General features: G+C 46.3%; 1 protein-coding gene across 1 annotated transcript in view; it reads left to right on the forward strand.

Moving 5' to 3' along the window:
- The window catches only part of LOC147706591 (cell adhesion molecule CEACAM1-like), a 261,490-nt gene that overhangs the window by 160,069 nt on the left and 74,659 nt on the right, over nucleotides 1-26,762 (forward strand). Inside the window, exons 5-6 of the mRNA XM_086933082.1 lie at nucleotides 8,388-8,672; nucleotides 25,884-26,168. Of these exons, the coding sequence (XP_086789208.1) occupies nucleotides 8,388-8,672; nucleotides 25,884-26,168 (570 nt within the window). The remainder of the gene's footprint in view (nucleotides 1-8,387; nucleotides 8,673-25,883; nucleotides 26,169-26,762) is intronic.

Below are 26,762 nucleotides of genomic sequence, written 5' to 3' on the forward strand. Positions count from 1 at the left end.
ATACCTGTTTGTGTCTTAGAATCTCTCTTTATTATTGGAATATGAACATATAACGTGTATATAATTCTGAGCCCTGAAGAAGTCTCTTCTGAGACTAAACGCGTTGGCTAAATTAATTTTTGAATATTGGATTTTAACAACTGCACATATTTATCAATAAAGAAAAACTTTGAGATTACAAGAACAATCTGGACCTGCCATTTTCTTCAAATCATCATGGAGACCTGATGATCCAAATGAACTTTAAACAAGATATATAATTGATGTGTGCTGATTCCATTCCTTTCTGTGACTATTATATACCTGCTCAGCTAAGGCCACAAAGGTTTGGTGCCTTGCAAGGAAGGCATTGACTCATATGGCGGTATATGGTAATTTACGTACAGGATACAAGGCACAGGCTGCTTATTATCTTAACTGGTTCATAAGAGGTTTCTTGCCTGCCATTGTTCCCTGACGCTACAGGAGTAGCTTGCTGTTCGTGTACCTGCATCAACCCTTGGAGCAGAGGAGGAATTCTATCTGCGTGGCCGCAGAGGAGGCGCGAGGCGTGGCTCCGGGACTGCGAGGCTCAGCGTGCAGCTCCAACAGCTGTTGCCTCTTCCCGTGTGAGCCGCGCCCCCTCCCAGTGCCCGCCCCCACCAAACTGCTCTTAACCTCTCGCGGCCCCCGCTACGCGGGAGCCGCTCGCTGTGAGGTTTCTTGCCTGCCATTGTTCCCTGACGCTACAGGAGTAGCTTGCTGTTCGTGTACCTGCATCAACCCTTGGAGCAGAGGAGGAATTCTATCTGCGTGGCCGCAGAGGAGGCGCGAGGCATGGCTCCGGGACTGCGAGGCTCAGCGTGCAGCTCCAACAGCTGTTGCCTCTTCCCGTGTGAGCCGCGCCCCCTCCCAGTGCCCGCCCCCACCAAACTGCTCTTAACCTCTCGCGGCCCCCGCAACGCGGGTGCCGCTCGCTGTGAGGTTTCTTGCCTGCCATTGTTCCCTGACGCTACAGGAGTAGCTTGCTGTTCGTGTACCTGCATCAACCCTTGGAGCAGAGGAGGAATTCTATCTGCGTGGCCGCAGAGGAGGCGCGAGGCGTGGCTCCGGGACTGCGAGGCTCAGCGTGCAGCTCCAACAGCTGTTGCCTCTTCCCGTGTGAGCCGCGCCCCCTCTCAGTGCCACGCCCCCTCTCACCAGTTAGTATCATAAGCAAGAGCACAGACGCGCATCGTGGGACGCGCGCGGGTCATAGCCCGGGGCGAAGCCCGGGCCAAGGGCGGGCCCGTTGTTGCCCGTTAGTGCCCGATAGAGACCGGACCGGGCCATTTCTCTTTCAACAACGACCCGGCAACAAACAATCATGCCACCCAAAACAAGAAGTGCCTCCAAACCTAAATCTAAACACGCGCAGGAGGTAGCACAAGTAACAGGCCCTATCGATCTATTCATATCACGGGTCAATGAGACGATAAACCAAAGCATTGCTCTAATGGAGAAGAGAGTATCGTTAGATCTTATGAGTGCAAATGCGAAACGCTCATCATTAGGCGCCATAGCAAATGCTGCTTCTCCAATCAACCTTGACACTCAAAACAGCTCTCTCCCTGTGACTCTGTCAGCACCAGACTCAAACACTGTTCCATCGGTAGTTGACCTGTCGGTCACGCACTCTGAGTCGGACCTCTCCATAACATCGGACGACCTGAAAGCAACTCCCGACCTAGCTGGCCGCCAAACTCAGGAAGATATCCAACACATCGAAAATCTGCCTCAGCACGACGAGAGAGAAGGAGCAATTCCGAAAACTCGTCCAGCAATTAGTGAAGATACACACAGTTCATCGTGCCAGGAACACACAACAACTCACTCAAACTCGCTAACGACCCATAGTATACTACATATTTCCGAATCAACCCTCCCACACAAGGCAATCTCTAACGACAACACCATAAACCAATGTAAGACCTGCAGAATCACTTCGCAAGTTCTTACCACAACCAAAGACTTACTATATCAATATCTAAAGCCTATTCAGCTAAGTATCAGAAATCTCGAAGCCCAACTAACGATAATCTCGGCCACCCTTCTTGATTCAAACACCCGGATAGATATAAAGGGGCAGCGCAACACCTCGCACCCTCCCAAAAAACAAAATCAACCTCATACGCAGAAAACAGCTAATCACCCGAACCCAACACTTCTAGTACAGAAAAATCTAAAACAAACAACTACCATACCCAAATCTACTGTAAATACGCCCCATCCCCAGAAGGAGAAAGCACCTCCCAAAACAGCACAGCAAATAGTAACCGTAGATAAAGTAACGGTAGGCACCCCATGTTCAGCAGCAAATATAGATTCCAGTAGAATCCGTCCAGAAAACAAGTCTGAACTCCATTCATCGAAACCTCTCCCTCCTCAAAAGACACCCAAAAGTACACCTAAAAAACCCCCTACAGTTAGACGTCCTGCCCATATGCCCCCGGAAGCTACTCCCTATACAATAGTTTTAACAGGAGTACCCGAGTTAACAGATGATTCACCAGAAACTGCATGGTCACTTAAAAACAAGGCCATGCAGTGGCTAAGCATCAATAGACCCCTCGAATCCCATCTCTCGGGAGGGATCACTGCAGCCCGAAGGGTAGCCTGGATAGGCAAAACGAAAAAAACAATACGAGGTGACTGTATCATCGTAACATGTAGAGATCCCTCAACTGTAGACCATATTTGTGCTTGGCCTCAACTCGATAAAAAGGGGGGAATAGACGCCCGACACCTTTCCTTCTTCTACCCCCCAGCGAAACAACACCGCAATCCCCCACCCTGGACATGGCACCATCATCCCAAAGATTCACGAAATCAGGACCCATGGCACCAGGTACCATGGAATCAGATGGAATACCCACACGACTACATAGCCAGGGGTGGACCGAGAGAAAGGTACATAGAACGTCAAATACCTTATTGGCAGGACAGACCCTATCAAGCATATGAAGGATGGCAGGGCTTCCCAACCCAAAATCGTTTTGATTGCCTCGAAATGGTCGACTGACCATTCCTGGACAAATCTAGTCATTACAAAGCTGATACTACACAACATCCTGCATCTGATAAACAGTATATAGCATTTCCAGAGTCTCCCAATACACTTGAGATACCATCGACACACCCAAATAATCTCTCGATTAACACTCCCTTAGTAGTAGCAGATACCAGCCAGAGATCAAGCACCCAGCAAGACACAACTAATGCAGTCAATACCAACAACTTGACAATATCTGTTAACACGAATGATAAAGAGGCCATGAGCATAGGTATTGCCTATTGGAATGTCGCAGGCCTAACTGCAAAAATAACATGCCCCTTATGGCTGAACACAGCAAGGAGCCAACAAATCCTGTGCCTACAAGAGACCTGGCGTATAACCCCTCTCCATCTAGTGGGTTATAAGACATTCTTTACCAAAGCATCACCCAGCACAATGGGAAGGCCAAAAGGTGGTCTCATGATTTATTTTTCCAACACCATTCCACACACAATGAAATTACTAATGGAAACATCTATCTTTCAAATCATTCAAATTACGTACCAGACAGCATCAACGAGAAACCTATTTATACTCCTAAATTATTATAATAACGCTGGTACCCTGGAATGCTGCTCACACCTAGACGAAATGGTGGCATATATATCCTCATTACAAAATGCAAACCTCAATACGACACTCAACTTTCTTTGGGGAGGTGATTTTAATCAAACATTATGTCCAAATCATAAAAATGGAATCTGTGGACTACAGAATGAATCTGGAAACCCCATCCCTCACTTTGTACATACCCCGGGTGGAAATAAGCTGAACGAAATCCTTTTCACCTTGGACCTAGACTTTGTTAACGAACTAGTTAACCCGGTTCAGGAATTTTTACCCACCTTCCATGGGCGAGGCTGCATGACAACTATTGACTATATCCTAGCCTCAAACACCTGTAAAGGTCTACTAAAAAACTACAAAGTAGGGTCCAGTCCAATTAGCGACCACTATCCCCAGAGTGTGGAACTCCTTTTGGGAAAAGCAGGTTCATCTTCAATAAAAGCCAGCCTCCTCGACCAACAATCACTGGCCATAAAGAAGAAGAATGGCTACGCTATTAAATGGTCAAAGATCGACCCAGAAGAGATAACACAAAGGTTACTCGAAAAAACACACTTATGGTTAACGGACTGTCTGTCTGCAGAGGCATCCCCTGAATCAATCATCATCTCCTTCAATAACATCCAAGGAGCAATAAGGGAAGAGCTATTCAAAAACACAGCAAACAAACCAAAACTTCCCACGACGAGATGGTTCGACACGGATTGTCGAAAGGCTCTCACTTCCCTTAAAGAAGCCCTTCGATAGAAACCAAGAGATGCCCAAAAAATTTCACTCCAGAGGAAAAAGTATAATAACGCCCGGAGAAACCGTAAGCAACAGATAAAACAAGACCTATGGCGTCAATTACATGAGAGCGCACTTAGAAAAGACAGTACCGCTTTTTGGCAGACCATAAGATCACCCTTTCTGGACAACATCACTGACCCACACCACCTAGACGTGGCAATAACCGAGAACGACTGGGTTCACCATTTCTCGAAAATCTTTGGCTTATCAACGGACCCTCCCCAACCAAAAGACCAGGAACAAGCAAAGAACAACTTTCACCCCATTAACCTATGCTTCACCCTTAACGAGGTCAGAAAGGCCATTAAAGCCTCAAAAACCGGCAAGGCTCCCGGCCCAGATGGGGTACCTATGGACTTGTTTTTATATAATAGTGATTATTGGTCACTAATAATCACTCGGGTAATGACTGCAGTCACTGAAATCGGACTCCTTTCATCATGGTCAACATCTACCCTTTTGCCAATATTCAAGAAAGGGGACCGCAACGACCCCGCGTGCTACCGACCGATCTCCCTTCTGGATTCCACGGGCAAGATTGCAGGTCGACTACTCCTGGACCGATTACAATCTTGGGCCCAAGAGAACAATACCATCACAGACCTGCAATATGGTTTCCAGAAGGGGCTCGGGACGGTGGAACAGGCCCTAAACCTGATCCTCCTGGCCGGAAAATATGCACACGCGAAAGGAGGCAACATCTATTTGGTCTATGTAGACCTGAGCGCGGCATTCGACTGCGTTCAGCACGCAAAGCTATGGCAGATCATGGCAAACCTCGGAGTGGATCCACCCATACTAGCCTTTCTTAGGGAACTATATTCCAACGCGGAAGGCCGAGTTCGCTATGGCATCGGTGGCGAACTATCACGCCCCTTCAAAATATCACGAGGAGTAAGGCAAGGGTGTGTACTGGCTCCCTTCCTGTTCAATCAATACACCAACGGGCTCGAACAGGCTATGCTGGAAGGGAGCCAGGATCTCCCACAGATAGCACGCCGCCCGATACCCATCCTCCTGTATGCCGATGACTCGGTCATCCTGGCCCGAACATCTAATCAACTCCAGCGACAGTTGGACAAATACGTGTCATTCATGGACTCCCTGGGACTAAAAGTAAACATCAAAAAAACTTTCACAATGACCATCGGACCAAAACGGGGAGTCTCAAAATCCATATTCATTAATAAAAACAGACTGGAAAGAACATCGGTATACCCCTATCTGGGCATACTAGTGGAAGACACAATGACCTGGCACAAGGCAATCGAAGCCAGAAACCTCAACTTTCGCCGAGCAGTATCAGCACTAAGTGCTTTCTCTAGGAAACTAGGTAAACCAGCCCCAGCGGAACTGCTAACGATATATTATGCAAAATGCCACAGTGTGGCCACATATGGAGCAGGCATTTGGGGCCACGGATGCATCGACCAACTCCAGGTTACGGAGAACGCCTTCATTAAATATATCTTAGCTCTTCCTCAAAGCTCCCCGATTTTGGCTTCACATCGGGAGCTGGGCATGGAATACGTGACAGACACCATACGATGCCAGCCCCTCATACTCTGGCACCGTATATGGTGTAACCCCGAAAGTCACATAACACGTTCCCTCATTTCTGAATGCCTTGGCCTAGCACACTGGAAAAAAATACTGTGGCTCAACTACGTCCACAAATTCCTCCAAGACCTAGATCGTGAACAATATTTTCTAGAACCACCTTCAATAGAAGATATCTCAAAGAAACAGTTGAAAGAACTATGCATGGGCCACTTAAGAGAACTTCGCAATCAAGCTGAGATTGTTAAAACACAAAATGAAAAAATCCGCATATTGCAGACAGAGAAATTGATACAGCCCTACTTGTCTTTCTTTCTTTCGAACTATGAAAAATTTCTATTGACAAGACTACGGTTCGACCTTTTCTTCCGCATGGTCTCATTTCCTGAACTGAATAACTGGTCTCGAAATTTGACATGTTGCCCCTTTGACGGGGTTTCTAAACAATCAACGGTGCACGTCATCTTGTTTTGTAAATACTATAGACCGGCAAGGAAAAAATGGATTCTGCCCCTCCTCCGTTTAAGTGGACTCAGACACACATATCCAGCACTTGTTTATCTTCAATCACCGAAAAACCCACATGAAGCAAAATTGATAGTGACTTTTTTAAAATCAGTAAAAACAACTCGTTGCAAAATCGTCTCTTAACATCAATGTGTTCATATGTAAATGACTTCTTTTTATTGTACTAATTCATGTTCTTTATAAAACTGTACTTTTTATGATTATACAATTTTATAATCGAATAAAAGCTGATGAAATGAAATGAATGAACTGGTTCAAATCCTAAATGACACTCAAAGAGAGAGGATGGCACAAAGACATCTAAAATGTAAAATTTTCAAATCAGAATTCCTACTTTCAACCCAAAACCAGTAATAGTACGAGAAACAACACTTGATTCAAACAAGTTAAGATGCAGGTACCACGCTCCAAACTGCCATCTTGAAATTAAAACATCTTAAACACCTCCTATGGGGACATTCAGATGGCACTCAAGCTCCAGTCATTTTTCATCTGTGCTGAATTATTTATTAATATTTATGAAATGTGAAAATAGCACACCCTTAAATATATGTAGTTGCCAGGAGGAGACACAGGCCACCTTCAAAGGACCAATCAACAGAAGGGCTTTTTTCATACTTTTGGAAAGGACATTTAAGCATAGTCATGTGTGACATCATGACTTAGTGGCAAAGCTTCCACTGTTAGTCCCCGGAACACAAAATGTCAACCACCTGACCTCCTGGTCCAACGTCAACAACGACCAGACACGCAAGGTCATGAACTCCATCCACTCAGGATCTCCGTCAGACCTGTGCCCACATCACGTATTCAACAAAGCAGACGCTGCCATCGCACCCCAACTAGGGAAGGTCATCAACATCTCCTTCGAAACAGCAACATTCCCGCAAAGCTGGAAACATGCTGAAATCAATGCTCTCCTCAAGAAACCCAAGGCGGACCCCAAGGACCTAAAAATATAAGAATAAGTCCTTAGGGACAAAACGCGTTAGCTACGCTGATCTTAAAGACGAAGTGAAATAAAGAAACTTGAACCCAGACCTGCTGAATGGAATGATATTTTCCGTTGTACAATATTGTATTTTATGCTGGATCATAGTATTTTTGTTTATGATTTATAGGATCGTAGATCCTAGGAGGTTTAGAGGTATTGAACCTCAGATCCTTGGCACCCAATAAAGTAGTACAGACTTCGACCCCACTGTATGATAGGTGCAGTCACCACTGCCTCATTCATTTTTTTGTGCCTAGTCACCCCCAGACTGGCAAAGATATCTGGAGGTAGTGGAGTCTAGATATTTGGGCACACCGGCCTGAGTGTGCGTGGGAAACCAATCTGCTCTGGGGACCAGATACACTGCCACTCACCCATATCAGGCCATACAATGTCAAATTATATCAAGCGAAGACCATAACATATCGACCTCCTTACCTCCATTATATCCCATCCTGCACACAACACCGCTACCATAATGTTTAGTGATGCGCTTTATATTAAGCAACTGTTGTCAGTTATTTCTATGACCTGAGCAACCACACATTGTGGAATGTATGCGACCTATGTGCACAACAAGTGTTGAAACTCCTTGCACGGATATACAGACATTTTTTCAGTAGTAATGCTTAAATACATGTATGTACTCCTAATTGTTACCTATGCTGTTGCTCGTAATTTCAATAAAGAAATATACCATATACATGCATGTACCGTGACTTCTTCCATTATCTCACATACACAAGCACCTCCTGTCTAGATTGTGGCCAAAAACACTTTCTACACCTTTGATCTTTCCTCTGAATGCTAACACACATGGTTTGTTCCATAAATATAAACCTCTAATCTGTTTTTTTCCTTTCGTCTGATTGATAGAACCCATCTCCAATGTGGTCATTACTAGCAATGTGACTTCAGGTCACCTTTGGGAAAATGAAGGATCGGTGAATCTGACCTGCTCGGCTCTGGGAACGGATCCCATCTTCTCCTGGATGTATAATGGGAGCTCCCTCCCACAGGACTCACGGTACCACCTGTCACCGGACAAGTCATCCCTGGTAATCAGCCCGGTAACCAGACGAGACGCCGGACCCTTTGTCTGCTCAGCGTCCAATCTTGTCAATAACCAGAGCAGCCAGCCGTTCCTGCTTGACATCTCTTGTGAGTACGGCCAGAAAAGTAGATGGAGCGATGGATGAATAGTTCACTCAAAGTATTAACTATGATGTGTCTATTGCATGATGCGTTGGTCCTTTATCTTGTAACATTTCAAAGGTTCAAGTCTAAATCTGTAGGGACCAATTCACAGAACTAACTTAGGACAAAATCCTAAACTTACTACTTTTGGTATTCACAGAAGGCATTTAGTAGTAGTAAAGTTAGGATTTTGGCTTAAGTTTGACTTAAGACAAACTTAAGAGAGACTTAAGACCAACTTAAGACAGGCTTAAGACAAACTTAAAACAGACTTAAGACAATCTCAAGACAAAATCCTAACTCAAATCTGTCTTAAGTCTGTCTTAAGTTTGTCTTAAGTGTGTCTTAAGTTTGTCTTAAGTCTGTGTTAAGTCTGTCTTAAGTCAAACTTAAGTCAAACTTAAGATAAAATCCTAACTTTACTACTACGAAATGTCTTCTGGAAATACCAAAAGCAGAAAAGGCAAAAATGAGCAGAAGAGGGCGAAACAGAGGGCTAAAAATGAGCCGAAAAGGCAGAACAGAGGGCAGAAAAGGGAGCAGAAAAGGCAAAATTAAGGGCAGGAAAATAAGGAGAAAAGGCTCAAAATATGGCAGGAAAACGAGCAGAAAGGCAAAACAGAGGGCAAAAAAGGCAAAACAGCAAGAAATAAGCAGAGGAAGCAAAAACAGAGGGCAGGAAAACAAGCAGAGAAAGCAAAACAGAGAGAAAAAAACAAGCAGAAAAGGCACAACAGAGCAGAAGAGCGCAAAACAGAGGGCATAAAACTAGCATAAAAGGAAAATTGGAGGGCAGAAAAACAAGCAGAAAGGCAAAACAGAGGACAGAAAAATGAACATCAAGGCAAAACAGGGCAGAAAAGACAAAACAGAGCAGAAGGAGGCAAAACAGAGGCAGAAAACCAAGCAGAAAAGTCAAACATAGGGCAGAAAAACGAGCAGGAAAGGCAAACAGAGAGCAGAAAAGGCAAAACAGGGCACGAAATTAGCAAAGGAGGCACAAATAGAGAGCAGCAGGTAGACAGGCAGTAGAGGGTAGCATACTGCGGACGAGCTGGACAGGAGGTAGGTAGGCTGTCATATCAATTGTAAATACACCTAATTACCATATATGTTTTACGCAGAGCTCTGTCCCTGGGTATGCTTAGCAGAGCCCAGGTCACCATCAGTCAGTTACCACTGGTATAAATCAACAAATGGGGTTGATCAGGGCAAAAAGGAGGACTTTATCACACCGTAAAACACATCGAAACACCTAGAAGCCCTATTTCAAGTCCCAGCACTGATTTCAATTAGTGGAAGAGCAGGACTTGATGCCAGAGATCCCACAAGGTAAGAAAACAGAGCTCCCCTTGAGTAGGTACCTGCAGGACATCATGACAGACATTAACCAGTGTGGTCCTTTGGCTATGTTTATGGCGGAAACCCGATTAGTGATTGTCCAGAATATTGTCCGATGGCTGGCACTGACTGCGTCCTTCAGGTTACTTGCCACCCACTGCTGCCTGCAACATTGCAGTAAAAGCTGAGACCTGTTGGGTCGAAAGAGGATTTTTAGAGTGATGTTACAACTGCCTTTTTAATGAGAAGTATTTACTAGCCTTGCTGCTCAGCACCTGTGCACCCTATAGTAACGTGTTGGAGCGACTGGCCAAGGATGAAGTGAAAACTTACGGCGGCGGACAGCAGCATGCAACCCCAGGCATTTTGGGGAAGGCAGCATCAGGCGTGTGAGGTAGCACACACTTGGTTGCGGCCCACCGGCAGCCTCGAGCCTGCAGCCATGCCCTGGAGTACAAAACTTCAGCAACACTGCAGGCAGCTGATAACGCAATGCGGCTTACACTAAAAAACACATATTGTAGGTAACATCAGCTGCCGCTTACACAAAAAAAACTGTAGGTAACACAGTGTATATCTGACTTACTTCAGCTTCCGAGGCCCGCCTGCTTCCTCAGACTCCAGTCCTGGCATGAACTGTCACTCCCTTCCCTCTCACTTCGCGGAAGGGAGCCCGGGAGTGGACGGGTTGGTCATGATTAGGGTTTGTTAATTACTGCAGCCATGCGGCGGTATGAGCAGCGCTGCCGTGATTTGCCGTAACCACAAGGGAACCCCAACTTCGGAAGCACTGGCAGGACGTGACGTTGCTGCGGGCAGGGCGTGGCGGCGTGGAGCCCAAAGTCTCTGAGCCTGTATCATGAACTCAAAGTCAGCTGATGATGTCATACACATTACGCACCTTCTCACCCACATGATGTCAGACAAAGCCTTGCTTGCAGCAATATCCTTCTATATTGTTGGTACATTATAGTAGCTAGCTGCTACTAGCACGGCCAGCAGCTCCCCAACAGCCTGCGGAAGCTGCCAGCCACTCCAATCTGCTTTAGTTTAGCATAGACAGCACTGACGGCTTGACAGCTGAAGCGATAAGCCAATAATGCGTGACAATGCATTTCAGTGCGGTGATGCGGAACACCAAACTGAAATGCCTTAGTCTAACGCCCGATGCGTGGTACTTGGCAGGACTAGGAGACACAGGTAAGGGAAAGACAGTGTGCTTTACTATTTCACTGTAAAAACACTATAAACTTCAATCTTTAGCCCCAGCCGCCTCTCCTCTGTAGCTTCTGAGACACAATTGATTTATTGTGTACACTAAACAAACGCACAGTCGTCACTCCTTTCCCATCCCTTTTGCTCCCGACTTGAAATCCCCGGGTCCCCTCCCGCCCTGCTGCAAGCCACCGGGCCCCCACCCCACGAGAGCCGCCACGCTCCCCCGTGAGCCACCACACCCCCACCCCGCCGCGACCCACCACACCCCCACCCCGCCATGAGCCACCACTCCCCCACCCCGCAGTGAGCCACCACACCCCCACCTCACCGCAAGCTGCATGCCCCACCCCGCCGCGAGCTACCATGCCCCCAACCCACCGCGAGCCTCCATGCTCCCACCCCGCCATGAGCCACCACGCCCCCACCCCTCAGTGAGCCACCACCCCCCCACCTCACCGCAAGCTGCACGCCCCCATCCCGCCGCGAGCTGTCATGCCCCCACCCCACCGCGAGCCGCCACGCTCCCACTCCCGCGAGCCACCACACCCCCACCTCGCCCAAGCCACCACACTTCCACACTCTGCCATGAGCTGCCACCCCCCCACCCCGCTACGAGCCGTCACACCCCCACCACGCCGCAGCTGGCACCAGATGCTTTCTTTTACTGCTGCTGAATGCATTTGCTTAGCAGGGTGTAAGTCACTGCCCATTGTTGTGGCATTTCAATTTCAGATAGGCAGTTTGAGAGGGAGCGGTGTGGGTAGATAAACCCACAATGCACTGTAGCCCGAGGCAGGGTGGAACGAGAGATTAGGAGCAGGGGGCTATGGTGGGGTAGAAGACACATCCCAGCCAGTCACAGATAACGTATAGAAATGAGCTGAGCTCTTTGATCAGCCCTGACTCTGTGTGTATAAGATTCATCAACGTGCGATAGTTTGTCTCAACCAAAACAAGCATTGGCATAGCCAATCAGTCTCGCCTTTGGGATCTTATAAGTGTTTAGCCATGAAACAGTTGATGTTGTTGCACCAAGGATATTGTGCTACATAACTAAATAATTATAAGGTCCCAAACGCGAGACCTAATGGCTATGCCAATGCTTGTTGAGTAAGCACTTGTCATAAAGACATGTGGACAAGTTTACATTCATGAGTGTGCCCCCATTTTTTTCAATATAGAAACGAACTCTGAAAGAAACCGAATATGGGGATTTCTCAGTCACTGGTCTGAACAGAGCCCAGATCTGGTTCTGGTTATCCTCATTCAAGTTGTGTCCTTTCTGCAGAGCTTAATTTGAGCATGTGCTTGCAGATGGCGGCACTGACGCTCATTTTTAAAGACCGAGATTTCTTTTTGAATGATTGGAATTTGACCCAGAGCAAGAGAGAGCGGTGAAAAAAGGGATGAAGAGATAAGAGTGACAAAGCTAGAAAGCAGTGATGAGCAAGAGTCTGTAGTAGTGAGATGAAGGGGCAGGAAGTGTGTGGTGGTGAATGAAAGGCTGGAGGTGGGATCAACTTCAGACAGCCTTGGCGTTCACAACCCTGACATTCAAGCAGTGCCGGTGGGGTATGTGTTAAGCGTGGGCGAATTTTGCGAATCTCGCGTTCGCGAATTTTGTGGATTTGCGAACTCGCAATTCGCAAAATCCGCGAATTCTCGCCAATTTTTTTTTTTTGTGTTCGCGCGGGTTTCTGCCAGTTCGCGAGGGTTTTGTACAATGTCGCAAACGCGAACTTACCTGTCGGCGTAAGTTTTGCGAACTTGTTGTTTCTACGTGTCCAGCCTGTTTGGGACACTCTTCTTCATCACTGCCACTCTCTGTCACCACTGCCACTCTCTGACTACTCATGCCACCCTCTGGCCCACCCATGCCACCCTCTGTTTCATCACAGCACCCTCTGGTTGTCCAGTCAGTGTACATTATTGTGGCAAAGCAAAGCACACCTTCCCTGCCTCAAGTGACCTGAATTAATTTGGGGCTGATTAATGTGTCACAGAATATTTTTTTAGCTGGCACCTGCTTCCTTAGTGCTTCCTGATTAGTGATCTTTTGCACTTGCTAAGTGCTTTCATTGTTGCAAAATTAGTTACAACACCTGCCCTGCCACAACTGACAATAATGAATTAGGGGCTGATTAATGGATTTGAACTTCCAGCCTGGCTCCTGCTTGTCTCCCTTAGCTGTAATTCAGGACCTTTGTGGCATATGTGTAACTATTCTGAGGTTCAGAGCAGGGTCACATAATAGTTGCAAGTAGGCAACTGAACTCTGGAGGGGCCCCTCAGGAAGCACTACAGGAAATAGCTACTAATGATGAGCCTGAACTTTTGAACCTGGTAAGTAGTTTCAGTTTTGCTAAAATCGTATTTCTGTAATTTAGCGCTTATTCGCGGGGCGCGAAGTTGTACTGGGAAGCCGCGAACTCACGCGAACGGTGCGAGCAAAATCCGCTGCTCGCGGATTTGCGGATTTTGCGGGAGATTCGCGAATCTCGCGGATTGCGAATTTACCGAAAATCTTCAAAATCCGCGAGCGAAACGGATTTTCCGCCCATGCTTAGTATGTGTGCTTCATGGGAAGAACATTTAGGCCCACAACTTAATCTTATACATATTAAGCACTGCGCCTTTTGTGACAGGCCCAGTGCCTGTGGAGGTCAAATATTCCTTTGCAGGAGCATGTATGTTTGCGTTTAAACTTTTATTGAAATATGGCTGGTCATGACTCTTTTGCTCATTTAGCATGACATATCTGCGCTCTACTGGCAGTGACTTATTAAGGTAGACCTGTAATGTTTTTAAGCGATTCTGCAGCGAAGGAATGCTTCAGAGCTCGTGAAAAATCAAGGGAGGGGAGAACAATAGGCTAGGCAATTAGGCGGATTCCAGTCTGAATTGTTGGCGGAAGAGCAGCGTCTTCCGGGTTTTGCTAGCTTTCTTGTAGACAGACTCATACTGATGATGCAAAAGCAGTGTATGTCCAAGGGTGCTTTCAGGGTGTAGTGATCTTACCACAAAGCGTTTGTATCTTCAGGGCAATGAGTCCAGGCGGTGCTTGTGTCTCTGGGGTGTAGGAGAGTTTGGAGAGGTGCCCAACGGCTGGGTGGCATTTCATCAACAAGTACAGCCCCGTGGGAAGGCCGAGCCTTTTAATTCCACCCCTTTTAGCTTCTTGCTGCAGCTAGATTCATTGTTACCCGTGCTGATGTGACCAGTGCAGGGCCGCTGCATTCCTCCAATGGTTACTCTACGCCTTTGCCTTCATGGCTTTGCGATGTCGTGAAGAAGTTCCTTTCTGCCCACAGCGAATGAGATGTGTCAACCCCGGAGCATCATCCCCATTAGGGCAGGGAATTCACAATGAAGGCTTCTCACCCTACTACATGCACTCGGACGGCCTGTTGCCTCTTACCACTATGACGTCTCCTGGTTAAAGCCATCTGGCTTAGACAATGCTTCTTTTAACTCGCAGCGATTTAAAATCCAGCACAAGCGCTCGCCTCCCACAGCAGCAGGGGGAGGGGGCCTACGCGATTCCCTTGCGGGAGCATGCAACAAGGCACGATGATTGCGAATATATGGCGCCACCATATGGTGCCGCATGCTCACGCAAGGAAACCACCAGATGTGCACACGTTGCCATTGCAAGCAATGCAACGCGTGCACGTTTTTGCCCCCAAAGCTGTGCTGATGGCTAAAGGTCTTTCTCCTTTGCAGCGCATGTGCGCTGCATAGGCAAGACATAAAAACAGTGTGCTCTACAATTGTGGTGCATGTGGTATCAATGAGATGGGTCGCAATAATGAACAAGGCTTCATGTGGGAACACTAATAGAGACCCAGGCCAGTCACAGATAAGTATTGAAAATGTGAAATATTTGTCATGTGTCTATTTATCTCTACCTGGCTAGAGCTCTGTGTCCGTAGCATGGCGGCTTCGAGCTTTTCACAAAACTACGCAGAAATAAAATAACTGTAGAATTTGGAAAAACAGGCCTGTGGGAGGTGAATGGTGCGATACAGGGGAATGTTTCTACGTCAGGCGAGTGGGCTTAAGATGGGCAGAGAAGAAGAGAGAGCAGAGGCCGGAAGGTGGAAGAAAGATTGTACCTCTGAAGAGAGCAGTGGGGTTTGGGGACATCACCACCTCTGCACCAGAGAGAGAGGGTTTGACACAAAAAGAGGTTGCGAGCTTAAGAGGAGTGGGTGTCAGTAGCACATACGTGCCAACCCAACTCTCCCGATTCAGGCGCGAGGCTACTGATTATTTATATATATTTTTTTGCGTATTTATATAGTGCGAACTCGACCTGAAAGTATTGGAGTGCTTTGCATGAGCACCGTATTTACATTACACATTCAGGCACGAGGAGATGAAGTGATTTGCCCAGAATCACAGGATGTGGACGCGACCCCAAGGCTCGAACCCTGGTTTCCAACACCAAAGTCGGCAGTCTAGCCGACGTACTAGCGGCTAGCCTTTTAGACGGATTACAGGACTAGCCTCCTGCCTCCCAATTCCTCCTGCATGCCGAAACCTGATTGTAAAACTACCAGAAATCACATGTTCGTACTTGTCAACCCTTAATAATTTTTTAATGCAGATTTTATATAACGCAAACTCTTGGAGCATTATGCATGAGCACCAGTTACGTTACACAAGGACACATTCATTTGGTAGGCACTGGAAGATTAAGTGATTTGTCCAGAATTACAGGATGCTGAGCGGACCTGCTCCAATGTCGGCAGCTCAAGCCTGAGGACACATCCTCTCGCCATGATTCTTGGAGTGGGAGATTAGAGCATGTGACACATAATGCAAACAGAAACTGGGTTCAGAACTCTGCTTTTGTTCGCCAGAGTTTAGAACTCTGCTTTTGTATGGCTATGTTATTAAACTGCCAACATTGAAATGCTGATGGGCTGTCACCATACATACCAACAGACTGGATTCAGGCAGATTTTCAATTTCCCTTTTGCCTTTTCTAAAATGCAAAAACAACAGTTGATGGACAGAATGCCCAACAATGTCATACATTCACCCCAGTACAGAGATCTGGGCATAAATCCATCCTTTTTTTGCTCGCCATTCTAGTTTGAACCCAACCATATGCAAATCAATCTTGACCCTGTGCCTCATGGGAACAGTCCAGCCCGAACTGCCAAGCCAGGTCCTCCCTGGACTGGAAACAAGCATCCTAGGACCAGTTTCGGAGTTTCACCCCTCTTCAGCCAGGATAGCTTGTTCTAAAATGTTGGCATGTATCATAGTAGAGAGGAGCGGGGGGGGGGAGAAATGCAAACACCTTACATTATGTTTAACACCTCTCTATTACAGCAAGGCCTCTTGGCGCTGTTGGCCGCGCCGGAGGGAATACACCCAGTCTCTGCTGAGTGTTTTGGGTTGGGCTCATGTGGAGATTGTGTTTATGGCCCTTCTCAGAGCACATGTGTATGCAAGCCTTCGGGGCTCCAGGGTTGGGAGTTGGCGAGGGGATAGGGGCGTGTGGGTGTTATCCCACAGGCCAGTATGTGGGTGTGGCATAGCAATGGTAACACCAACGTTAATGCAAGCAATGAAATGGGTAGACTATCCTCAGGTTGGGTAGCAGAAGACAGCCATAATTAGGGAGCAGTGGGTCTTCTGCACCACACAGCCTTGGTGCCGCTGCACCTGCTGCATACACTTCTGATTATCTTGGACTCTGTTTCTCCCTTCTCCAGTGCCCTTGCCCCTTTCTCCTGGCAAAACAAGCATTTGCAATGCAATAGGTCTCGTAGTTGTGAGAGTTATTGGCACTGTAAATGACAATGCCTTTTATTTACGTGTTGGTTTTAAAAACATAAATAAAAGTCATTGTCATTTACAATGCCAATAGCTTAAACTCTCGCAAATGCGAGACCTATTGCATTGCAATTGCTTGTTATTTATGAAGCACTTACTACCAATCCCTGACGAGGCGATACATTTGGAAACTAAATGCATTCCATAGACGTGAATTTCATCTCCGTATTTCCACAGGACATGGCCCAGGCAGACGAATCCTCACAGCGGGTGAAGCATTCATGGCTTAGAACTGTATTAAAACTGCTAATACTCCCAAACTAGAAAGATAGCTCAGTGGTATAATGTGTAAGCGATGGAGAACCAGGTGCCACCTTTTTTGATTTTTTTTAATGCAGATGTATATAGCGGGAACTCGACCTGAAGGTATTGGAGCACTTCACATGAGCACTGGTTACGTTACAGAAGGACACATTCAGGCACGGGGAGATTAAGGGGTAGATGTATCAACCTTTTTTCTTGTCGCAAACGCTGCGAATCGCAAAATAGCAGCGTTTGCGACAAGAAAAACGGGAAATGAGATGTATCATGCAAAAAGTTTGCAATATTAAGGAATCGCAAATTTTGCAATTCCTTAACATTGCGCAAGCATTTAAGAAATCTCAAATTGCGATTTCTTAAATGCTAAGTATGAAACATTTCATTTTAGCGAATTTTGGCTAAGAAATCGCAAATTACCACCAACTTGTAGTTGGTAATTTGTGAATTCTTTTACAAATGCACTTTATGCAATTTGTAAAGGTGCCATGTGACGCTCATACATGCCCTTAGGGCATGTATGTGCACCATATGCGAACACATGTCATTTTCAGGGGTGCAGCAGGGTGTCCTTGAGACACCCCTGCACCCTTGAAATTATTCTCAATTTGCGCTTAGCAAATTGCGAATTGAGAAAAAGTTCACATTCATTCCTATGGGCCTCCTGGCCCATAGAAATGAATGGGAAATTATTCCTTATTTGCGATTAGCAATTTGCTAATCGTAAATAAGGAATTTTTTAGGAAATCGTTAAAAAATTGTGATTTTCTACATACATGACATTTTGCTATTCCCAAATAGCGATTCCTTAAAAATCGCTATTTGGAAATCGCAAAAGGGTATGTTGATACATCTAGCCCTTGGTGATTTGCCCAAAATCACAGGATGCGGATCTGACCCAGCGGCTCGTACCTTGGTTTCCAGCATCAAAGTCGGCAATCTAGCAGTTAGACCACCCGCCTAAAACCAGGTGAGGCATTCAGCAGATCAAGAACTGACGGACCAGCCTGGTTGCAGAGGCTCTCCACCCTTACCGACAGGACAATTTCCACGTAACTGTCCAGACACCTACTATATGGAAGCCTTAAAACAAGCATTGGCATAGCCAATAGGTCTCGCCTTTGGTACCTTATAAGTGTTTAGCCATGCAGAACATTATCACCCACCGGGCAGATTTTTGTAATGGAACTAGTACTTATGTAAAGTGCTTGGATAACTTTATTCACGCTACATGTGCTTAGTGTAGTGACATAAGGGCAGTGGCAGGGTGTGGAATGCCGTGGTGAGTTGTGAATATGTGTGTTGGTGGGATGTATGTGTGTAGTGTGTTTTGCTGGTGTGTATGTTGGTGACGTAGAACTGTCGGACCTGGTCCGGAGGTACAGCCCCCCCAAAAAATAAAGATGGGCATATGTTGCAACATGAAGATTCTAATATTCATACACATGTGCATATCATTCTCATACCTCCCCGTTACATCAAATTAAATACAACTACTGATAGATTTTCTCTCCAAAGATATTCTTGCAATAGGTATGTTTCAATAATGATAGTGATCCTCTCCAGTGTCATAAATATGTAATGTAATCCACTACTTAATGTGAACTTTGATTTGTTCTACTATTTGTACAATGTACCTTTTAAATTCCCTAAAAAATTACTCAGAAGTTAAAAACTACAGAATGCAGGCTCAATGAAAGGTGTATGGAGAAGCACAGGAGATGCATTCTTCTGAATGGCACAAACGTGCAGAGAAATTAAGATTAGGATCAATATAGACACAGAGCCATGGACAGGAGCTGTTTGATGAATAATAAAAACAACAGCATGTTCCAGTTCTTTAGTGCAGGTGGAGCTGGCTCTAGTTAACAATCTAAATTTAGACAGATTAAAAAGGACTTGGGGCAGATCGAAAGTTGTCCCAGGAGAGCTAAGGCGTGGGCCTGGTAGAGTAACGCTGTTGTACATTAGCGATAGCCTCTTTTGCCATGTTCGTAAGTCACAGTGAAGAATTCCTGGGTCTGTACTAGAGATTGTTTATCCATATGGCAGAATTAGAATAGAGTCAATGACAGAGTCAGACCATGCACTATTCTTATTAGAGCTGCCACTCCTAACAACTGGGCGGTAAACAAAAATGCAGTGAATACACTTAGATCACCTCAACAACATAAGGGAATGTCTGTAAGATATTTGGAGCTGACCCTCAATAAGAAAGTAGATCACTGTGTATGAAGTTCTAAAAGCAGTAAATAAAGTGAAAATATTAGAATTTACTGCATACAGGTGCCTACTACAACAGAAGTGGGAGGGACCTTTTTGACTACCAAGATGGCGGCTTCTTTGACCACTGCGAGAGGTGCTCTGGCGCTTTGGCCCTTAGAAAACAGAAATGATGTATTAGTATGCTGGCGATACATACATAGTGACCCTTGACTCTGCATCCAGGCAGGTCGCTCCCCATGCTGCGTAGCTCCACCTAACTGCGCCTGTGCTACTACCCGTGCTACCCGACGCAACGACACCGGACTGAGCTACGATGCCAGTACCTTCCACGCATTCAACACCAGCGAGGACACACCTGCTAGTGGGCCACCCCGTAGTACACCCAAGGACCCTACACTTGCTGGAGCTGCAGCTTCACCAGCATCCGGCCAGCCAAACCACCAACCAAGGAACCCAACTACCTCAGTTGCATCCTCCTCAACACCCGCTCCGCTCGCAAACACGTCGTCGAACTCTGAGACCTCCTCGACTCCATCACCCTGGACGTCGCCTTCCTGACAGAGACCTGATTGAATCCCACCTTAGCATCCGACATCACCATAGCCATCCCAGAAGGCTACAAGATCATCCGCAGAGACCCTACCAACGGAGTAGGAGGAGGAATCGCCATTGTCCACAAGAACACCCTCAGACTCTCGACCAACACCGACGACACCCTCAGCACTGCCAAACACATGCACTTCCAGATCCACACCGACCCCAACATCACCCTCAGAGGAACCCTCATCTATAGACCCCCTGGACCCCGACCACAGTTCAGCGACTCCATCGCCGACTTCATCAGCACGCACGCCCTCGCCTCCTCAGACTACATCCTCCTAGGAGACCTGAACTTCCCCTCGAGAACAACAATGACGCCAACTCCACCACCCTGATCGACAACCTCGCCCAGCTCGGACTCAGACAGCTCGTGACAACACCCACCCATGCCGCCGGCCATACGCTCGACCCCATCACCGCAAGCCCACACGTCTCCTTCAACCACACCACCTAACCCCACTGGACCGACCACCATTGCATCCACTTCACCTTCAGGAAGCTCACCACGCACCACTGCACTCAACAGATGCCTCAATGCTGCTGGAGCAAAGTCACCAAAGACTGGCTAACTGCCCCCCTCGCCCAGAACCCACCAGCCGACTAAACCAATCCCAACACAGCCGCCCGCAACCTCAGACAATGGATCGACAACTGCGCCAACTCCCTCACCCCACCCAAGTCACCCTCCAACAGCCACACCAGCAAGAAAGCAATTTGGTTCACCGAAGACCTCCAGGCCTCCAAACGAACATGCCGAAAAATGAAGAAGACCTGGCTCCGCGAACGATCACCGGACAGCTGCACAGCCCACAAGAACGCCACCCGCAGCCACCATCAACTCATAAGAGCCGCCAAGAGGGCCTCCTTCAAGGACCGCCTAGATAACAACGCACACAACAGCAAAGAGCTCTTCAACATCGTAAAGGAACTCTCCAACCCCAGCTCCAACAGCAAGGAATCCCCGCACTCGCAAGACCTGTGCGACTCACTGGCCACCTTCTTCCACCGCAAGATTGCCGACATCTACGACAGCTTCAGCACTACGACCACCCTGACAACAACCACCCCCACGACCACCACCTGCACCACCACCTGCTCTCCTGGACCAGCATCAACGAGGAGGACACCAGCAAGATCATGAACACCATCCACTCCTTATCACCAAGTGTCAAGGAGCCAAGAAGCAGGAGGAAGCCCCTGCTACAGCACAGAGAGAAACTCAGGGGAAATATCAGAGAACCAGCACAGATCCTGGTGGCTCTAAGCAGCCACTAATAGTGGGAACTTTCTCGTCAATTGCCGAAGAAACGTAGGCTGCCTCTGGTGTGTCTAAGTTGGAGAATGCTTCCTCTGCACCTGCGCCGAAGGAAGTGACGAGCGGGGCTCGTACAAACCTCATCCGTAGATACAATGTTGCCGACGGAAGGAGCGGATACGCTCGGAAACGAGATTTTGATGTCAGATGATTGTCTAGCGGTCTAACAGCTTAGGGGGAAAATCCCAGTGCTCATGACCGCTGGAAAGGAAAGAGTTATCAATGGATGTACTGGGTTAAAGAACCTGTTGTGATCTCCAGAGCTGGGGGAAACATTTCTCATTATTAGGTGTTGAGGAGTCAGGGACCAAAGGCTCATCATTTAGCTCCGGGAAGGCAGCAGAAGGATACCAATATTCTAAAACGAAGAGTGAAGTCTAGGACAAGCCGAACCAGTCAAGAAATTTCAAGCAATAGACGCGCGGCCACGAGACATGCTCTGTGGTAGGGGAGGGGCGAGCAAGACAGAGAGGCAGAGTGAGGCGCGCGCGCTTGGGAGAGCGAGAGGAAAGCCAGATGGTGCCTCTGCTTGTGCCTGTGCGCGTAACCACATGCAGTACGCCACACAAAAAGCTGTGGTAGGCTTTTTAAAGCTCAGTGACTAAATGTCTCGCCAGTGCATCGCATGCGCTGGCTCAGGCGAGACCTAAAAAGTAACCCAGGAGTGCTGCGTTCATGCACGCGCAGTGTGCTGTTTTTGGAAGCACTGCACTCGTGCTTGTGGCGTGCCCCTGCGCGCTCCTGCAATGTGGATGCCGCCACAAGCACAAGTGTGTGCTTCCAAAAACAACAGCGCAACGGCTAAAGGTGTACTAGCAGCATAGGTGAGACCTAAAAAAGTCCCATGTCTTGGGTGACCAGAAAGCTGCATCACTGGAGACACTTTCAATTCCTGCTCTTTGTTTTTTCATGCCTTCATGAGCTTTCTTGGTCCAATTGGCTCAATGAAAATGAACCAAGCCTACAACTCACAGGATGCACCGATATGCTAAATCAAAATGTAAAGTTGTGTCGCGCTGCCAGGGAGTTATGTGGTCACCCTAACAAGGCTTATTGTGCATAAGGGGGTGAAACACTTGTGCGCTGATGTTACCCCAATATACCAGAAGATGTTCATTAAAACAATAAATATATAGTCATAGCAACCGTCCTACTGGCCAGAATAATTTCAACTAAATCTTTTCCTTTATTGTCATTTTTTTCTAGTCATATTATTGAGTTCTCACATTGCAGAAAATGTTGCTGGACATGAACATCCAGTTGAACCTAAAAGGTCAGCCCTTAAATTGCAGCACCTCCTTAGAGCCAGCCTGCTCAACCAATAAAGAGAAAACATCACTAGTCTCAGAGACTATAACTCGCGCCTCTGCAATGCAATGCTGATGACGTCACATATTACATCACTCATGACATGGTCAGTGACATCACTGATGACATCTCTAATAACATCACTGATGACATCACTCATGACATCATCCACTTAATAATCTGATGCACCTCCTCAAACCCTAATATAACATTTGGTACACCCACTCTGAAATACAGACTACCATTTTCGAAACCATAGACACACCAATACCAGTTACTACATACCTACCCACTTATTCCTAGGTCTACACACACATTCACTCATTCACCCATACAGTCACTCTTTCATGTAGTCACTCATCAATACAGCACTATCATTTGTACTCATACACCTATAAAGACACGCACACACTGCCACTCATCCATAGAGTTATTCACACACCTAGTCAGTCACGCAAAGAATCAATCATACACCCATTTACTCACCTATACAGTAATATACACACCACCTCACTTATTCTCACAGATACTAACACATACTTACTCTCTTATAAATCACTGATACAAGCACACACTCATCCATACAACCACTCCTAAAATGACTCACTCTCACATATAGTCATTTATATACTCCAACACTCACACATACTGCCTTTCACATATGCAGTTACTCGCACATGTACCACTGAGACATTCATTCACTCACCAACACACCCATACACACACTCACCCACCCATAGAGCCCTTCACAGACGCACTCTAAAACCTATGCACTCAGTGAATCACCTACTCACACATCTATGCACAGTCACACACCCCCCCCACCCACCTACAGAGTCACTCAGGCACCCATACAGGTTCTCAGACAACCAATCAATAACCCATATAGACACTCATGTGGCTACTCACCAACCCATGCAGCTGCTTTCACACCAACTGACAGACTGATACAGACATTCACACTGTTTAGTCAGTAACCCACACATTCAGTAGACACGTTTATTCACTCACTTATAAGGTCAGTCACGCACCTACTAAATCATCTATTCAGACACTCATACACCCACTCATACTTCAATACACCTTGGCATATGTACTAAAAACATATTTAAACTTTACAGAAACACACAGTCACTGGATGATTTCATCAGTGATGTCATTTGAGATGTCATCAGTGATGTCATCAGTGATGTCACTGACCATGTCATGAGTGATGTATTATGTGATGTCATCAGCAGTGCATTGCAAGGGCGTGAGTTATAGTTAGCTCAACTAATTTTAACGGCCGAATTTCTCTGGTTTTGTTAGAATGAAAGGTCCAACTAAATTATAACGTCCCTGAAACCTGTGTTTTTTTCAGTGAATATAATATATATTTATATATATTTTCATACTGCATCCTCTGAAAATACCGAGAACAGTCTGCACTCCAATGGGGGAATAAAGCATCAGTTTTTTATTGTTGGGCAGGCCAGAAACATTCAGGATTCATCTCAACTTATGTAACAAGCCTTTATTAACTGAAAGGGCGCGTCCTGATTTCTTTTTTTATATGTGTGCATAAACGCCATGTGGTGCTCTTAAAGCTCCAGTTCCCTGTTACAGTGAAGTAAATGTCTTGACAAGGGTCTGAATGTTTTTCAACAGGAAACCAGGCAAGTATTACAGCGTACTGTGCAGATAAATGTTCCATTGTAAAAAAAACGCCCCCCCTTTTAACATGCTGTCAGTTCAATTCAAGTTGATATTACTGGAAAAACGGTAATATGCACACTCATATAAATGTTGAGATTACACAGTAAATACACTTTCTGCATCTGATCAGGTGCACTACATTACGTAAATAAATCAATAATGCTACATCACACGAGTGCATGAGTCCACGTGTTTATATATTTGGCCTAATCAAATTATTAGGGTGGAGCCAAAGTGACACTGCGCCACACCATCCTTTCACCTGCACAATGATCTGCCCTTTGACCTGCTTCACTGCATGTGGAGACTCACAAAACAAGGGGGCATATTATCAAGGGATTTATCTCTGCTTTTTTGGCTTTAAAAGCCAAGAAAGCGGAGATAAAATTATCTTCCTATCAGCAATAGGGTGCTAACACGCAAATTCGCATGTTCGCACCCTTTTTCTCTACGCTTCCCCTTGCATCTCTAATGAGATGCAAAGGGGGCGTTCCAGAGAAAAATAATAGGAGAAATGTTGTTAAGCGACATTTCTCCTATTATCAAGGATTTCGCTAACCCTGTTAGAGATAAAAAAAAAAGCAGCGCTAACCGCGGTTAGCACTGCTTTTTTTACACCTGCTATTTTCCTGGCTTAGCCATGATATTCTATGGAAGGTAGATATCATGGCTAAGTTTGTGAGCCCCTATCATCAAGCTAACGCCAAACTTTGAGAGATTATCGTTGGTTTTCCAGGGATAATCTCTCAATTGGCAGTTAGCGTGAGGATTTTTGTCACTTCTGAGATACACCTTGCTAATAGCAAGTTATCTCTGCGATAATTTCCGGCGATGCTGAGCGTTAAAAAATTCGTTGCTAAGCATCGTTAGCGATAAATATCGCTTAACGTTGGTAATATGCCCCAAGGTTTCTGTAAATCTGTCCAACGAGGACACCTGGGCACTGGGGAACATATATGTTTTCACAGAGAGGTACCATCATGGACAAAAGGGAGTATAACGCATTAACACATGTAGCATGAAAAGACATGCCCTCCAATGTGGCTAATGTATTAATAGCGGCTTGACATGAGCTCCAAGGCACTGCACAATGATGCCAGTTAGTCAACAACCAGGAGTGTTTGCACTTTCACAGAGTCAGACAGCTGTGGCAGTGTGCAGAGATGTCAATGGCAGCACAGGCACCATATACATAAATGTATCATGACATCTGACATTATCTCACATACGTCAGCACCTCCTGTCTGTATATTGTTGCCATGAACACTATTTCTACTTTTGAATTTCCTCTGAACGCTAACACATGTTTTGTTCCATAAGTAGAAAACACTGATTTGTTTATTTTCCTGTCTTCTGATTGGCAGATCCCATCTCAAGTGTGACCCTCTCTAGTAATGGAACTTCAGGACGCCTTTGGGAAAATGAAGGCTCGGTGAATCTGACCTGCTTGGCTCTGGGAACGGATCCTATATTCTCCTGGACGTTCAATGGGAGCGCCCTGCCTCAGGACCCACGGTACCACCTGTCGCCGGACCGGTCATCTCTCGCTATCAATCCGGTGAACAGACGAGACGCTGGATACTTTGTCTGCTCAGCGTCCAATGCTGCCAATAACCAGAGCAGCCAGCCATTGCTGCTTTCCATCTCCTGTGAGTACCGCCTGGAGAGTGGATGGAGCGATGGATGAATGTTTGACTCAAAGCATTTCCTATGATGTATCTATTGCATGAAAGGTTCGCCCTGTCCTGAAACATATCTTAATTGTTTGAAAAAGTAATACAATTAGGACCAGGGAAAACCTGGGGGCATATTTACTTGTAAAGTGGTGAAGCGTGCCCTTAAACCAAGAAGGCTAACGACATGCTGCATCACTTTAGAAATGTAGGGCTGCACCATATTTACAAGAATATGGTGCACTCCTGTGTTTCCCCTGCGCTGGCACCAAATTTAGCTGGAAAGCGCTAACGCAGACACTCTTGCACCATAGTGCAAGGGTGTCTACGTTGCAGGGAAGATTGTGTTTGAGGCATGTTTCCTGTAGATACACATGCTTCGCATACTCCTGCCATCTAGTGTTGGGTCCGGATGTTTGCAAATAGTTTTTCTTCGAAGAAGTCTTTCCTAATCACGAGGTAAGGTGACTCCTCCTTTTGGTGATAGTGCGCATGGGCATCAACTCCATTGTTTGATTGTTTTCTTTCTGCCATTATGTTCAGGCGTGTATTTGGTTGCGCTCTAGTTCA

The sequence above is a fragment of the Lissotriton vulgaris genome, chromosome 7, assembly GCF_964263255.1.
Source record: "Lissotriton vulgaris chromosome 7, aLisVul1.2, whole genome shotgun sequence".
NCBI lineage: Eukaryota > Metazoa > Chordata > Amphibia > Caudata > Salamandridae > Lissotriton > Lissotriton vulgaris.